This window comes from Lithobates pipiens, unplaced genomic scaffold, assembly GCF_037356315.1.
Source record: "Lithobates pipiens isolate NorthernLeopardFrog02 unplaced genomic scaffold, aLitPip1_a1.2 Scaffold_30, whole genome shotgun sequence".
NCBI lineage: Eukaryota > Metazoa > Chordata > Amphibia > Anura > Ranidae > Lithobates > Lithobates pipiens.
The window spans coordinates 52,405,351-52,419,940 of record NW_027507791.1 but is presented as its reverse complement, the minus strand read 5'-3'; the positions used below and the strand labels follow the sequence as shown (position 1 = coordinate 52,419,940).

At 47.5% G+C, this 14,590-nt stretch overlaps 1 protein-coding gene across 2 annotated transcripts in view; it reads left to right on the top strand.

Annotated features, from left to right (window-relative positions):
- The first annotated feature begins 497 nt into the window (after positions 1-497).
- TARS2 (threonyl-tRNA synthetase 2, mitochondrial) overlaps positions 498-14,590 on the top strand; it is a 90,410-nt gene continuing 76,317 nt past the window's right edge. Inside the window, exons 1-4 of one of the 2 annotated variants that reach the window (XM_077464221.1) lie at positions 498-648; positions 4,642-4,719; positions 12,148-12,338; positions 14,093-14,216. In XM_077464221.1, the coding sequence (XP_077320347.1) occupies positions 577-648; positions 4,642-4,719; positions 12,148-12,338; positions 14,093-14,216 (465 nt within the window). In that variant the 5' untranslated portion in view covers positions 498-576. The remainder of the gene's footprint in view (positions 649-4,641; positions 4,720-12,147; positions 12,339-14,092; positions 14,217-14,590) is intronic. The other variant, XM_077464222.1, reaches the window with a different exon arrangement.

Genomic DNA, 14,590 nt, shown 5'->3' with positions numbered 1-14,590 from the left:
GCATTTTATATAAAACTTTATAGCTCAGACCAAAATGAGGGGGAAAGATGGACAGAGGGACATTTCTCAAAATCGGGGACAATTGGGAGCTATGAGAATAGTCTGCAGGAGCTAGGCATTGCACCCGCCATCCACTAATCATGTGCAATGCTTTGCAGGCTACCATGCAAAAAAAAAAAATTAATCAGCGTGCCTTTTTCCTGCAAATATATGTGCATTTATTATTTTTTCTGTAAAAGGTGATCTTTGCTGTCACTGCATGTGTAAGCTGCAATGACCTGTCCTGTTGGGGTGTACTGGAGAATGAGACCTGCCTGGCCTCTGCAGATTTCTATGGCATTTCCTGTATAATGCAGTTCACCTGAGCCTCCACAGGGTGTCGGCATTGCTCAGCACGATGGTAATAGCAGCCTTTCCCTTGTCAGTCTGCTGCAGACAATGGCAGGCGTGTAGACATGGAGGAGAGGAGTCAGATGACTCAGCAGTCACATGACTTGGGGCTGTCGGGGGGCGTGTCCTGAGTGTCATGGCTGCTGTGTGTGTGCAATGTGTGGAGCACGCTGACTGCTGAGGATTATGAAGCTGCTGGGGCTGGTGAAGAGGAGCTCTGTCATTAAACACAAGGCTTTCCTGGCTGCCTGCTGTAGGGTCAGTGCTGTGCTTCTCCTGATCTGAGAAATGATGTGTGATCTGCCAGGATTCTGCATGCAATGACCTCTGTGTACACTGACAGATCACCCCTCATCAATAGTCCCCTATTCTCCAGGGGCAGTCACATGCTGTGCCAGGGACTGTTGGCATTTGGCATCCATAGACTTTATGTTCTGGGATTTCATTTAATGCTATCCATGTTTTCTTCATCTTAAAGGGTCTGTCCACCCAAAACTGACATTTCAGGTTTTGGTAGATGCTGGACATTTAAAATCTAAATCCACCTAATAATAAATCCACTCTTATTAATTGTGGGGGGGGGGGGAGATGTGCATCTATTTTTGTTTTGGAGCCTGCAATGCATTGCAATCAGAGGATCACAGGTGTAATGCTCAGGTTCCTGCAGACTATTCTTCCAGCTGCAGGTGTGGACTTTTAGCCCCCGTTCACATCGAGCCAATTTGACATGCCAAATGGGCGCCTGTTGCCGGTGTTCTGGCACATTCAGTCCTGTACTGCGCATGCACTTGAGCAGTAGGGAGCAGAAGAAGCTTCGGAAAATCTCAGAAGATGAACGGCGCCTGCGCAGTGAGTGGAGGTGGTAGCCCCACCATCCAAGCGGACATAGAGCTGGGAAAATTAGAGGGCCCCTCGCGGGCTTGCTTCGCTCACCACGCTTTGGGCTCGGCCTCGCTGCGCTCTGCTCTTTTATATTCCACTTGGATGGTGGGGCTAGAATCTGGACTCACGGCGCAGGCGCCGTTTATCTTCGACTATTTTCGGAATCTGTGTGCTCTGTGTACTGCGCATGCGCAGTGCACAGCGGACACTATCCGATGGGGGACGGTATATGATAGGACACGGGCAGCGGCACTGTCCGAATCGGTGCAATGCCGACTTTACACTGATTCCCAAAAGTAGTTCCTGAACTACTGGCGACTGTGCATGAGCCCGCAACAGATGTCTTTTCAAATCGCCCCCAACTCGCACTAACATGCGAGTTTGAAATTGTGCAAGATTTCTAACCCACCCCCTCCGTGTGAACGAGGGCTTAAAGAATAAATTTACGTTTAAAAAAAAAAAAAAAAAAAACTTTTTTATTTTTCTTTTTTTAAGTTTGGAAAGCATTGCACCAGCAATCAGCAGATCATTGATGCCATGCAAGTCTCCTGCAGGCTGTCAGTGTAAGCTGATAGCCCATACAGACAGGCAGTTTCACACTGACAGGAAGAATTAATGAACTACCAGAGCGCTCAACAGTGCTGTGATAGTTCACTGAGAACTAGAAGGCCAACAGCCGCAAAGGGTGTCAGTACTTGTATTTCATTCATTCAAGGAACTCTGTGAATGAATGACGTGGCCCGTGCTGCTGTCAGAGGCAGTGGATCACCAAACGGCTGCAGGAGCATGTATGTTCCACCATGAAAATGTCCATGGACACGTGTGGTATTGCTTGCTGTCCAGCACACAACGATATACAATGGCACGGCTGCGCAAATGGGCATACCTGTATGACCCCTTTAGATGGGCTAGTGGGCATGTGCGCCCTGCAGACTCGTCCGCCGGTGACCCACGATCACGACGCAGAAAGCCAAAACGGGGAGAAACAAGGCATTTCCCTGTTCTGCCTAGCAACATGACAGGGATCTACTGCTCCCAGTCATCGGGAACATCAATCTGTCATGTTGTACTGAGCACCCCCCCACAGTTAGAACACACTGAGGGAACACATGTAACCCCTAGATGTCCCCCCCTCCAGTAGTTAACCCCTTCCCTGCCAGTGTCCTTTACACAGTAATCGGTGGATTTTTATAGCAATAATAATAAAAATGCCATAATCTATCCCCTATTTTGTAGACGCTATAACTTTTGCGCAAACCAATCAATATACACCCATTGTGATTTTTTTTTTTTTTTTTACCAAAAATATGTAGAATATATATCGGCCTAAACTGAGAAAGAATTAATTTTTTTATATATATATATATATTTTTTGGGGGGATATTTATTATAGTAAAAAAAATTGCTTATTTTTTTTTTTTTTTTTTTTTCAAATTTGTTGTTTATTTTGTTTATAGTCCAAAAAAATAAAAACCAAAAGAAAGCTCTATTTGTGGGGGAAAAAAAAGGACATCAATTTTGTTTGGTTGCAACTTCGCACGACCGCGCAATTGTCAGTTAAACTGACACAGTGCCGTATTGCAAAGAGCGGCCCGGTCATTAAGGGGGAAAATCCTTCTGGGGCTGAAGTGGTTAAAGTGATTGTAAAGCCTATTATTTATTTTTTATGTGTAAAAATAACAAACGTTATACTTGCCACCTCTATGCAGTGGATTTGCACAGAGCAACCCAGATCCTCCTCTTCTTGGTACCCTGTTTATCGCTCCTGGCCCCTCCCTCCTGTTCAGTGCCCCCCCACAGCAAGCAGCTTGCTAAGGGGGCACCCAAGCTGAGCTGCAGCTCCGTGTGTCCATTCAGACATGGAGCTGTGGTTCGGCCCGGCTCCAGCGCACTCCTCTCTCCTGATTGGCTCACTGACTTTGACAGCAGCCGGGAGATATTGGCGCCACTGCAGTGTCTCAGCCAATTAGGAGGAAGAGTCCCGGACGGCTGAGACACTCGTGGACAGAGATGGGGAAATCTTTGCCTGGAGAAACTAGTGCTTTGGACCCGGTCTTGGAAAAGAGCTTCGTAGCCGCCTCCTTTGCAGAGCGCAGGGAGTGGGCGCCATCTTGCCCCACATATTCTGCCACCGTTGGTGTGTCTTTTACCCCACCGGGGATACAGGCACGGGGATAGTAGGACAGGGTGCAGGAACCTGCACAGCCAAAAGGTAGCCTTTGGAGCCCTCTTAGGATATCAGGAGTAATGAACGGATGTAGGGCGGAGCTAGTGCCTTGTGTGTCCTTCTCCATTCGCTGCAAGCCACGCCCCGGAGACGCTGGTTCTGGTGACAACCTTACACTTTCTGTTTTGGCTAGAAAACAGGAAGTGAAGAAGGGAAATCTTCACAATGCCAATTACCATATGACACCACTAAACTACTAATTCTCTCCTTTGTTATCTCTCACTTGACTACTGCAACCTCTTAGCCCTTGTACGCACGGTCGGACATTCCGACAACCAAATCCATCGGATTTTGTCCAACGGATTTTGTCTGAAACTGTTGCATACACACGGTCGGACAAAGTTGTTGGAAAATCCGATTGTTCAGAACGTGATGACGTTATTTTGTTACGACGGGACTACGTTCACGCTAGTAGCCAATAGCTTTGGTGTAGGAATTTGATCTGAGCATGCGTGGCACTTTGTCCGATCAGAATTCTCTACACATGATCGCACAAGGTCCGATCGGATCATGTTGTCGGAAAATTTTACCGACAAGTTGGAAAACTTGGTCCGTCGGATACTCCGACGGAAACAGTCCGATGAAGACCACACACAGTCGGATTATCCGACAAAACGGTCCGATCGGACACATTCCGTCGGAATCTCCAACCGTGTGTACAAGGACTTATAGGTCTACCTCTACACAGGCTGTTCCCCTTTAGTCTATCGTGAATGCAACTGCCAGGCTCGTCCACTTTACCAACTGCTCAGTGTCTGCTGCCCTCTGTGCCAATTCCTCCACTGGCTGCCATTAGCCCAACAAATACGATTCAAAATCCTGACAACGATATACAAAGCCATCCACAACTCGACTGTTTTGCTCTCCTAAAGGGCTACAGGCACTTCTGGTAGTCAACTCTTCCTGCGCAAAATGTGTGCAGCGTTCGTCCAGAAAATGTTTTAAAGGTTTTGTTAAGGCTACTTTCACTATTGAGCATGCCAATGAGTGGCTTAGTATAATTTTAAAAATATCACTTTGCGGTGGGTTAATCACTTAATAAATTCAGTTCTGTAGCAAGGTTTGGGAAATGAATTTTGTGTTATTGATATATATATATATTTTTTTATCAGTCTCAATTCTTTCTTCTGTTTAATCTCTAGTGTTCCAGGGATGGGTCTCCTGCAGCGCACAATGGGAGATGGAAGCACAGTTCTGATAATGAGCACCCAGAAGTGCAGGTAGGTTAAAGTGTTTGTAACCACCTTAAAAAAAAAAAATTAAAAAAAAAACTGTCATTGCCAGCCTCTTTTTTGCAGTCATAACACACTAAAAAACAGAGCTTCTAAATGCCATTTTTCAGAGATGTTCAGGCCGGTCACATGACTCCCGGCCGCTCTCATACCATGTATGGGTAACAGCGTGAAGGGTCGAGCTCTCCCTCTGAAATCAGCCGGGGGAGGTCATGTGACTGCTGTGCTGGCTGCTCAGCCCCTCCCGCTGTAGCCCTTAAAAGGGGGCAGAAAATGGCTGGTAGTCACGTGACCAGCCTGAAGATCTCTGAAAAAAAATGGTATTTAGAATCTTTGATTTCCACAAATATTTAGTGTGTTATGACTGCATAAAAGAGGGGCTGGCAGTGACCGTTTTTTAAAGATTTACTTTATTGCTAATAGCGTCAGGAGTGGGGTGGAAACTGCTGACAGGTGGGGAGGGGAAGGGCCAGGCAGGAAAGCTGCAGATGATGGAGGCACTTAATCTGACCATGGTGTCGGGGCTCAGCAGCCATGATAAACCATGGTCAGTTTACAGGCAGATTGGGCAGGATCAGCCAGGTATTTCAGGTAATACAAGGGGCCAAATTACACAGCACAAGCACTGTGCTGTATAACATGCTTAAAATAAAATATATATATATATATATATATATATATATATATATATATATATATATATATACATTTTTCCCCAATCGTCTTTCAGGACAGCCACCTTAGAGAGACACCGGCTCCTCCCCTCTGAGGAAACACCGCCTTCATTTTCATGATTTAAGCCTCCTCCTCCCTTCGTTCCTCAGTTATGGTGTTTCCTCCGGCGGGGAGACATCGCCAAGGAACCTGAAAGCTGAATTCGGTTGGTGAAACTGAAGCTATCCGAGCGGAGCCCCGGCTCCGTTCGGCTATCCGACCATTTATCGGTCGGTCCGGGACAGTCCTATCGGCGGGGAGCTGAAGTGTTCGTACTGTCCATATACCCTAAACTTCGCTTGGGGAAGCAGGAAGTTTATGGGGTCGTCCGTTCGTTCACCCGTGGGTGTTTCAACGGAACAAACAGTCCGGTCGGCTGGGGAAGCTGAACTCTCGACTGACCTTTACACGCACTCCAATCTTCGCTTGGGGAAAGCAGGAAGTTTTTGGGGAGGTTCATCCCTGCGTTTCGCCCAGTGGGGCGCTGAACGAAGGCGTCCAGGGCCCCCCTGTGTATACAGCCGGCTGGGAGTTGGAAGCCGGACCGGTAGGCGGGCGACGTCAGTTCCGGTGGGGGCGGACCCCTTCGTTCGATCCGCGTCTTCCGGTTCCGGACGCGGCACGTGAAGGGGAACCTAGCGTTCGGCTGGTGCAGCCTCTCTTTCTACAGTTGCACAGGTAGCTGTTGGAGGCACGTTCGTACCACGCTTCCTCAACGGGAGAATGTCCGAAGCAGAGGCTTCAAGAACTCCTGGAGATAACAGCACCAGCCACTCAAAGGTAATAGCCCTGGAGAGGGGTTCCCTTACCTTATAACCAGTAGCTCCACTGGTGTGTTTTCCCCCTAGGTGGTCGGGGGGAAGGGCAGTGCGTCTGGGATCCAGGCGGAGTTTGATCCTGGGAGGGGGCACTCCCGGTGGTCCTCTTAAGTAGTGCTGGTGTTTCTTTTCTTTTTAAAGTTTATGCTGCTCTCTCTCTTTTGCTTCGGTATCTCTAAAGGCCTGGATAGCTCAGTCCGTAGCTCTGTTTGGGTGCCATTAGAAAGCAGGCAGCAGAACAGGGTGCAGATCTGGCGGCTTCTGTGAAGTTTTCAATGCCCTCAGCTCCAGAGCACTCTTTTCACCAGCACAGCAGAGTGTTCCACCTAACCCAATGGTTGTTCCTCCCACAGGTTAGGGAGAATCCAGAGGGTTCCAGAGGGAAGTTGAGGAAGAAGTTGACAGGGCCGTCTCAGACTCCTAGAGGGAGACTGAGGGTGAGGACTTGGATGGGGAACCCAAAAGAACCTCACGGTATAAACTTCCCCTGGATGAGATGGAAAGGCTCTTGAGGGCTGTCCAAGTCACTTAGGAGGCACTGTCACCCCACGATCAGATGTACTAGGGCCTAGGGGGAGCGGGTGTTCCCGGGTCATGACGTCTTGATCGATGCCATCAAGGATGGCAGGATCCCGATAGAAAACTTTTCTTTTCTGGTGCATTAAAGCAAAGGTTTCCTTGGGCGGAAGAGGAGGCTCTCATCTGGAATAAAATCCCCCAGATTAGATGCGGCCTTTTCTCAGATGTCCAGGCATACTGACCTGTCCTTGGGGACATGGGGGTACTTTCAGACCCTATGGTTTGAAGATTTACCATAAGGAAATCTCTAAGCCTGCCATAGCAGCCACAGTGGTGGCTCGTAGTACAAAGTATTGGCTTATCCAGATGAAGCAATGACGGCAGAGGAGTCTTTTCTATCCTCCTTTTCCCGTGCTGCTTTAGGCGTTGGCATACTCTGCGGATGCTTCGGCTCAATCCATTTGATTGTATGCAAGGTCCTCGGCTCTGACCAACTCAGCCTGGAGGGCCTTAAGGCTGTAGACATGGCAGAGGGACAGGGCGTCCAGATCAAAGCTCGGTGGAATTCCTCTTTAGGGGAGACCTGCTGTTTGGGCCAGGTCTTGAAGCAGTGCTATCGCACGGCTTATAAGAAAGAGGCCTTTCCCCTTAAGAAAAAATAGGGGGAGCAATTAAAAAGGGTCCTTCCTCCCCCAGTGGGAGACGATCACCTCCAATCAGTTTGTGTTGGGGATCATCAAAAGAGGTTACCGTGTGGAGTTTTCAGAGCTTCCCCCTTTTGAGACTCCTTGTCACTGAGCTGACAAAATGTGCCTTTCTTTCCTCTGCAGGAGTTAGAGGAATAGGAAGTGGTAACAAAGGTCCCAGCAGGTTAAACAGGCAAGGCTTCTATCCTCTTTTATGGTTCACAAGCCTTTGGAAAAGTTCAGGCTCATCCTGAACCTGAATCGTCTGGGTGTCTTGGTCACCTACAGAAGCTTTTGGTTGGTTTTAGTCACGGGGTGAGGGCACCTCTTCCACCAAAACTGTTTCAGGGCATCGATAGTAAGGATGCATACCTGCATTTTTCCATCGCAGAGAGCCACCAGCGTTTCCTCATGCTGGCAGTAATAACCTCTGTAGGGGTGCTACACCTTCAGTTTAAAGCACTCCCCTTTGGGCTATCCCCTTCTCCCTCGTATCTTCACCAAAGCGATGGTAGAGGTTCTGTCCTTCCTGCGTCTCAGGGTAGTCTCTGTGATCGCGTATCTTGACTATCTTCTCCGGTTTGTCCCTTCTCTGGCGCAGTTGAACGGGGATCCACAGCTTACAAGGGACCTATTAGTGAACTTGGGTTGGCCTCTGAACCTAGGGAAACTCATCTTAAACTTCTTCCCAAGGGGTCATCTTCCTGGGTGAAGAGGGTCAGGTTGAGCTTTCTGACATCCACGCTCCTAGCTGTTCAGTGGACGGGGTTGCGTTACCGTCCTCTGCAAACTATTCATCTTGAAGGTTTGGGGCCACAGTAGAGGGTCTTAGGACTCTTTGGTTTCGGTTCTAACTCAGGTAAAAAAGCCAGGAGCGGTGGCGTGTGACAATGCGCGCCGTCTCCCAAAGGCGCAGTCTGCGGTTGGATTGCGTATGCCTGAGTTCTAGTCCACCCTGTGCCAAATCACGAGGGTGTCCGTTGCTAGCTTTAGCACGGTGGCTCACGACTGATCACCGAATGGCAAAGGTCACAGCTGACAGTCCTGTGCTGTCAAGGTAGCAGTGAATAGCCGACTTAGACCATTGAGATAATACTACACAGCCCGTATTTTAAAGTCCCTTTGGTGGGATAGGGGAGCATGTTTGTCACGAGGCCTAGAGTGGATTTGGCCAATATCCAAGGAGGAAGGAGTCAAAGAGACCCTCAAAATTGGAGGGAGAACGCGGGGAGAGAGCAACCAGGTTCTCAAACAGGACGTTTTCGAAGTGATCACCCGGTGGAGGGGGATTCCTTCGATAGATTTCTTTTGCCCCAAGGGAAAACGCGAAAGAAGCCATCTCCTGTTCTATGAGCAGGGGAGATGGGATGTCGGAAGCAGACGCACTAAGCACAGACTTAAGGTTTCTCTAGGTGCTATGCTTTCCCGATTCCCGTCCTGATTCCTGCAGAGTTAAGGAAGTTTCAGGTGGAGATTACCATCTCTTTCTAATCGCACCTCATTGGCCCAGGAGGCCGTGGTTCTCCATTCTGAAGGGCCTGTCGATGGAACTCCCCGGGGTTTTTTCCCGGTGTCCAATCTGCTGTCCCCAGGTGGAACCTTGCAGCTTGGCTACTGAGGAATTACCGAACGGCAAAGGGGTCTCAGACTGTTAGTAGCCACTCTTTTGAATTGCAGGTAAATGGAAGCTCAGACCATTTTCCTGAAGGTATAGAGGCGGTTCAATAACGGGTGCTCAGAGAACTCCTTCAATGAGCACAGCTCGGGGGCCGTTCTAGAGGTCCTGCAGTCAGGGGCAGATAAAAGGTTAGCCCCGAAACATTGGAGAGTCAGGTATCCGTTTCAAGCGTATTTCTGGATAGACATCTAATGTCAGTCCTTGGTATAGTAAGGTTCTTCAGAACCTTAAGTAGGCGAAGACCAAGCCTTTGGTCGCCCCCTTCCCAGTCGGGATCTTGCTTTGGTTTTACAGGTTCTCACAGGGGAACCTTTTGAGCCGTTAGAACCTTGCTCGTTAAAATTGATCACTCTCAAAACTGTATTTTTGGTGGCAATCACTACAGCAAGGAGAGTAAGTGAACTCGAAGCCCTTTCTATTAGGGCACCTTTTTTTTTTACCTAAGGTAGCCTCTAGTTTCCATAAGAATACAGGAGATTGTGCTACCTACTTTCTGTTCGAATCCAGTAAGAGAACAGGAACACATGTTTCACAGATTAGATGTTAAAAGATGTGTTCTTCATTATTTGGATTGCACAAGGTCAGTTCAAGAAATCTGATTCACTTTTTGTGTTGTTTTCTGGGGCTAGGAAGGGTTCCAAAGCCTCTAAACGTACGATAGCTAGATGGTTAAGGTTAGCCATTGGACAGGCTTACGTGACAGGGGGGTTAGATCCTCCAGTTGGGGTTAGAGCACACTCAGCCGGGGCAGTAGCATCTTCTCAGGCAGAGTGGGCTGGGGCATCTCCTGCACAGATCTGTAGTGCTGCAACGTGGTCCAGTGTTTCTACGTTTGTGAAACCTTATAGACTGGATCTTCTGTCAGCCAAAGACCAAGCCTTTGGCCGTATAGTACTGCAGGCAGTGGTCCCACCCTAAGGTAATGTACTCGCTTATCCTCTCTAAGGTGGCTGTCCTGAAAGACGATTGGGGAAAAATGGAATTACGTACCGGTAATGTCCTTTTCCAGGAGTCTTTCAGGACAGCACCGGTTCCCACCCAAATTGTTTGCAGATCATCGGGAACTCATTACATGAGGCCGTCAGGTAAGACTTAAAAAGTTTATTTGTTTGACGTGTTCTTGTGTCTCCCCAGTTGGCCGGAGGTACTCTGGAAGAACTGAGGAACGAAGGGAGGAGGAGGCTTAAATCATGAAAATGAAGGCGGTGTTTCCTCAGAGGGGAGGAGCCGGTGTCTCTCTAAGGTGGCTGTCCTGAAAGACTCCTGGAAAAGGACATTACCGGTACGTAATTCAATTTTTTTTTTTTAAGGGTGTAAAGCTTTGTTTTACTACAAAAAAAAGCTTGCTTATACTTGTTCTATGCAATGCTTTTGCACAGAGCAGCCCTGATCTTGTTTTTCTGGGGTCCCCCACCAGTGCTCTTGGCCCCTCTTAATCGTGTGTCCCATGGGAAGCTGCTTTCCTTGGGGACACCCGTGCATGCTCACTTCCGAGCCCAGCTGCTCCATCCATTGACATTGACTCGGCCATGTCCCCTACTCCTGTGTCACAGGAATTGATTGGCAGCAGCGGGAGCCAATGGCGCCTGCTGCTATCAATCTCTCCAATGAGGAGAGAGACAGCGGCTGGAGTCGCTGTACTCGTGCACATCACTGGATGGGGGGGGGGGGGGAGAGCCCGATTCATGAAATTTGAGCTGGGCACAGCCACCTGTAGTGTTTCCATATCTCTCCCCAAAGCCCTAAAGCTGGCCATACACCTATAGATTATCTGCAGATTTTCTATGGTTAGATGAAAAAAGTGCAACAGGTTTCTCCATGTTCACTAAACTGTGTGGATGGAAGCATCTCCCACTTTTTCCATCTAACCATAGAAAATCTTCAGATAATCTATAGGTGTATAGCCAGCTTAAGTCTCGTGGCTTTCTCCTGCGCCGTTCTTCTGTTATCAGCATGGTAACTTCTGACAAGTTCTCTGACACGTGTGATAAAAGCAGCCTGAAATTTGTGTTGGGGTGGGTGCTAGAAATAGATTCACAGACAGCTGGTGCCTTTTCCTCCAATCAGCTGGGAATGTAGACATCCCCTGTAATAGGAATGTATTGTGACAGATCCTCTTTATGGCAAGATGGGGGGGTCAATGAGACCCCATATCTCTCCTCCAGGCTGGAAAGCATGAGATTGAGAAAAAAAATTCACTACTCTCATGCGGACAGCCGCAATTGTGGCTTTGTTTACTTCCGGGAACCCAGGCGTGACGTCATAAAGTCCCGCCTGGGCCCCCGACAGTGATAGAGATGACTGGTGACCATCTGGTCACCAGGAATCTCTATCATCGTCATCCGATGCTGGACGATTCTTTCTCCGGGCCCCGAGGGCACAGGAGAGCCTGGAGAAGCACCGGATGTCGGCGGGGGGGGGGGGGGGGGGGAGGGGGTCGTTCACCTATAAGAACAATCAAGAGGCGGAACTGCCACTATGATCATTCTTATCATACACAGAATCGCCACCTGCAAAGCATGATATCTGAATGATGCCTGTAGCTACAGGCATCATTCAGATATCCCCTCACAGAGTTGAGGATGTCATATGATGTACTGTGGTATAGAAGTGGTTAATTACCCTTTTTTTTTGTTAATTCTCCTTTAAGGGGGTGAGGCAGTGGGCGTGTCCTATGCCGACATACATTTAGTAGGTGTCCCTCATTCCCATCTCAAAATGTTGGGAGGTATGGTATATAGAGCAGTGCACGTGACCGCAACTAATGTGCTTTGCTTATACCAAACAAAGATAAGCGAGAGGGGATGGGAGAGGTTTAGATAGAACCATTGCGTCTTCCAGGTCTGGACCACGGGTCTGCTGTTTAATGGTGCTTGATCTAATGGAAATATGTACATGAGAAGTATTGCTAATATGTGTGTAGTAGTCCAAACAGGACTCCTCAACTGATTACAGTTCATTGATTTTGATGTTTTTCATCCTATTTTTGTGTTTTCTGCAGAACAAATCTCTGCCTGAATTTATCGGAGAGCGGCTGCAGTGCTTCGAAAAGCTGAAAGAAAGATATGAAGTCAGACTGGCAGAGAGGGCGACAAAGGAGACTCGTCCAATCAGGATCTCCATACTGGATGGGACTGTGGTGAGCGGGCACTCATGGAGAACAACTCCCTTTGATGTGGCGGGACAAACAAGGTAAATTTATTTTTATATAGTCAAGTCATGTAAATTATACAGACATTTCCACTGAATGTTCGGTCTTAAATTATAACTGGGTGGTGGAATTACCTATAAAATAATTTTTCCTCTACTTTTACCCCCGGGAAAAAAATGAAAGGTAAAAAATCTAAAATCTGAGTTGCTGCTTAGTCAACTACTGGACCTCCTATAACCACTTGAGCTCCAGAAGTTTTACCCGCCCCTCCCTTTATGACCAGGCCATTTTTTTTTTTTTGCGATACGCCACTAGGTCGCTTTAACTGACAATTACGCAGTCGTGCAACACTGTACCCAAATAAAATCTATCTCCCCCCCCACAATTAGAGCTTTCTTTTCTTTGTTTTGGGGGTATTTGATCACCACTGCAGTTTCTATTGTTTGCACGATAACCAAAAAAACGACAATTTTGTAAAAAAAAACGAACTTTCTGTTTTAAAACCTATCCAATTAAAAAAAATGAAAAAATTGCGCTGTCAGCGCGAGGAGAAAAAATAGCCAATTACCGTCTCTGTTTACATCAAGTGATCAGCTGTCATTGGCTGACAGCTGATCACGTGGTAAGGGGTTAGGATCGACCCCTTACTCTGATCTGTGATCCAACGAGTCTCATAGACTCGCTGATCACAGAGCGTGCCACGTGCACCCTGCAGGAGGTGCGCAGGCCGCTCGGGCACGGGAGGATGTCAATAGACGTACTCCCAGCAAAGTAGGTCCGCACTGTAGCCGTCATTCGGCTATAGCGTGGATCTGAATTTGTTAATTTCTTTTCACCAGTAATGGCGGCGATCAGCGACTTATCGCAGGACTGCAATATTGCGTTGGAATAATCGGACGTTAACTGACACCTTTTGACGCTCTTTTTTTAGGGACCAGTGACACTATGTCCACGATTCCCATTGTGCATTATTGCAGCGGAAGTGGGCCACCGGCGGTGTGCACTCACGCTTCAGACCCGGAAGTGCAGGATCTCATACTAGGGACGTGATCTTGTGCAGCAGAGCCGCTTTGCCACCATCTATGCAAGTTTTTTTTTTTTTTATATGGTCGCCAAGAGGTTAAAGTTTTGTCGTTTCTGAGTCTGCAGAAGAAAGGGAGCCATAAGTTTGAAGGAATCATGCAAACTAATCCGGACCTCTGTTGCTGGATAATGTTGGGCAAACTAGGAAGCTGGGATACCACAATAAGGTCAGGCAGTCACTTAAGCCTGGTACACACTGTCGGTTTTTTTTTTTTTTTCCTCCCCTTTGAAGCTGGCTGAACGGAAAAAATGGTCAGCTCCAACAATCTGATGTTAGTACAGCGATATTCCCTACTGAGCTGTTGTGTTCTGACAGGGAGAGGGCTCTAGTCAGTGCTTTCAGCCATCGACTGGGAGTGCTAATGGGATACTGGTTGGCTGCCGGTTTTCCATCATGCACTTCAGTCAGAAGCCGGCTTCTGTTGGAGCAGCTACCATACACACAGGCCGATTGTTGGGCGGTTTTTATTGAGCCAGCCGATGTTGCCTGGCATTCGGCCCACGTGTACGGCGCTTTAGAACCAACTCTCAGACTTCAGTTGTCCTCTAACCCAGAAGCATAAGCTGAAGAGGCAGACATAAAGTAAGCGTTATGAAATCTATTGAGAAAAATAAATCTTAACATAAACATAATTAAAACTGAAAGTTTAGCTAATTTTTTTTATTTATTTATTTATTTTTAATTTTGAATTGATCCATCTGTTCTTTTCAGGCCAGGCTCTATACACAATATCATAGGAGCCCGAGTAAATGGATCGCTTTATGATCTGAGCAGACCCCTGGAAGCAGACTCCGATATTGAGTTCCTCACATTTGACTCTCGTGAAGGGCCGGATGTAAGTTCATTTGGACAGATAATCTGTTTTAGTATCAGGTTCCTTTAATATAATGGGGGGAACCCCTGAATAGTCGTTGCTGAAATTTACATACACAAGAGAATATGTTGTGGCAGTGGTTTAATCTCCCTGCATGCATGTTTAGGTGGGTGTACTGAGTGTTAGGCTGGATTCACACCTATGCCATTTTTAGTGCATTTTGCAGATTGGCACTACAGAACGTGTTCCATAGGAAACTATGTTAGATGGACTGTAGTACAAATCTGCAAAATGCAAAAAGCACAAAAAATGCATAGGTGTGAATCCAGCCTTAATCGGACAGAGCAAGCCTGAAAGCAGGCAGTTTCTGCAATGGTGGGTGTTTTTTATTTTTT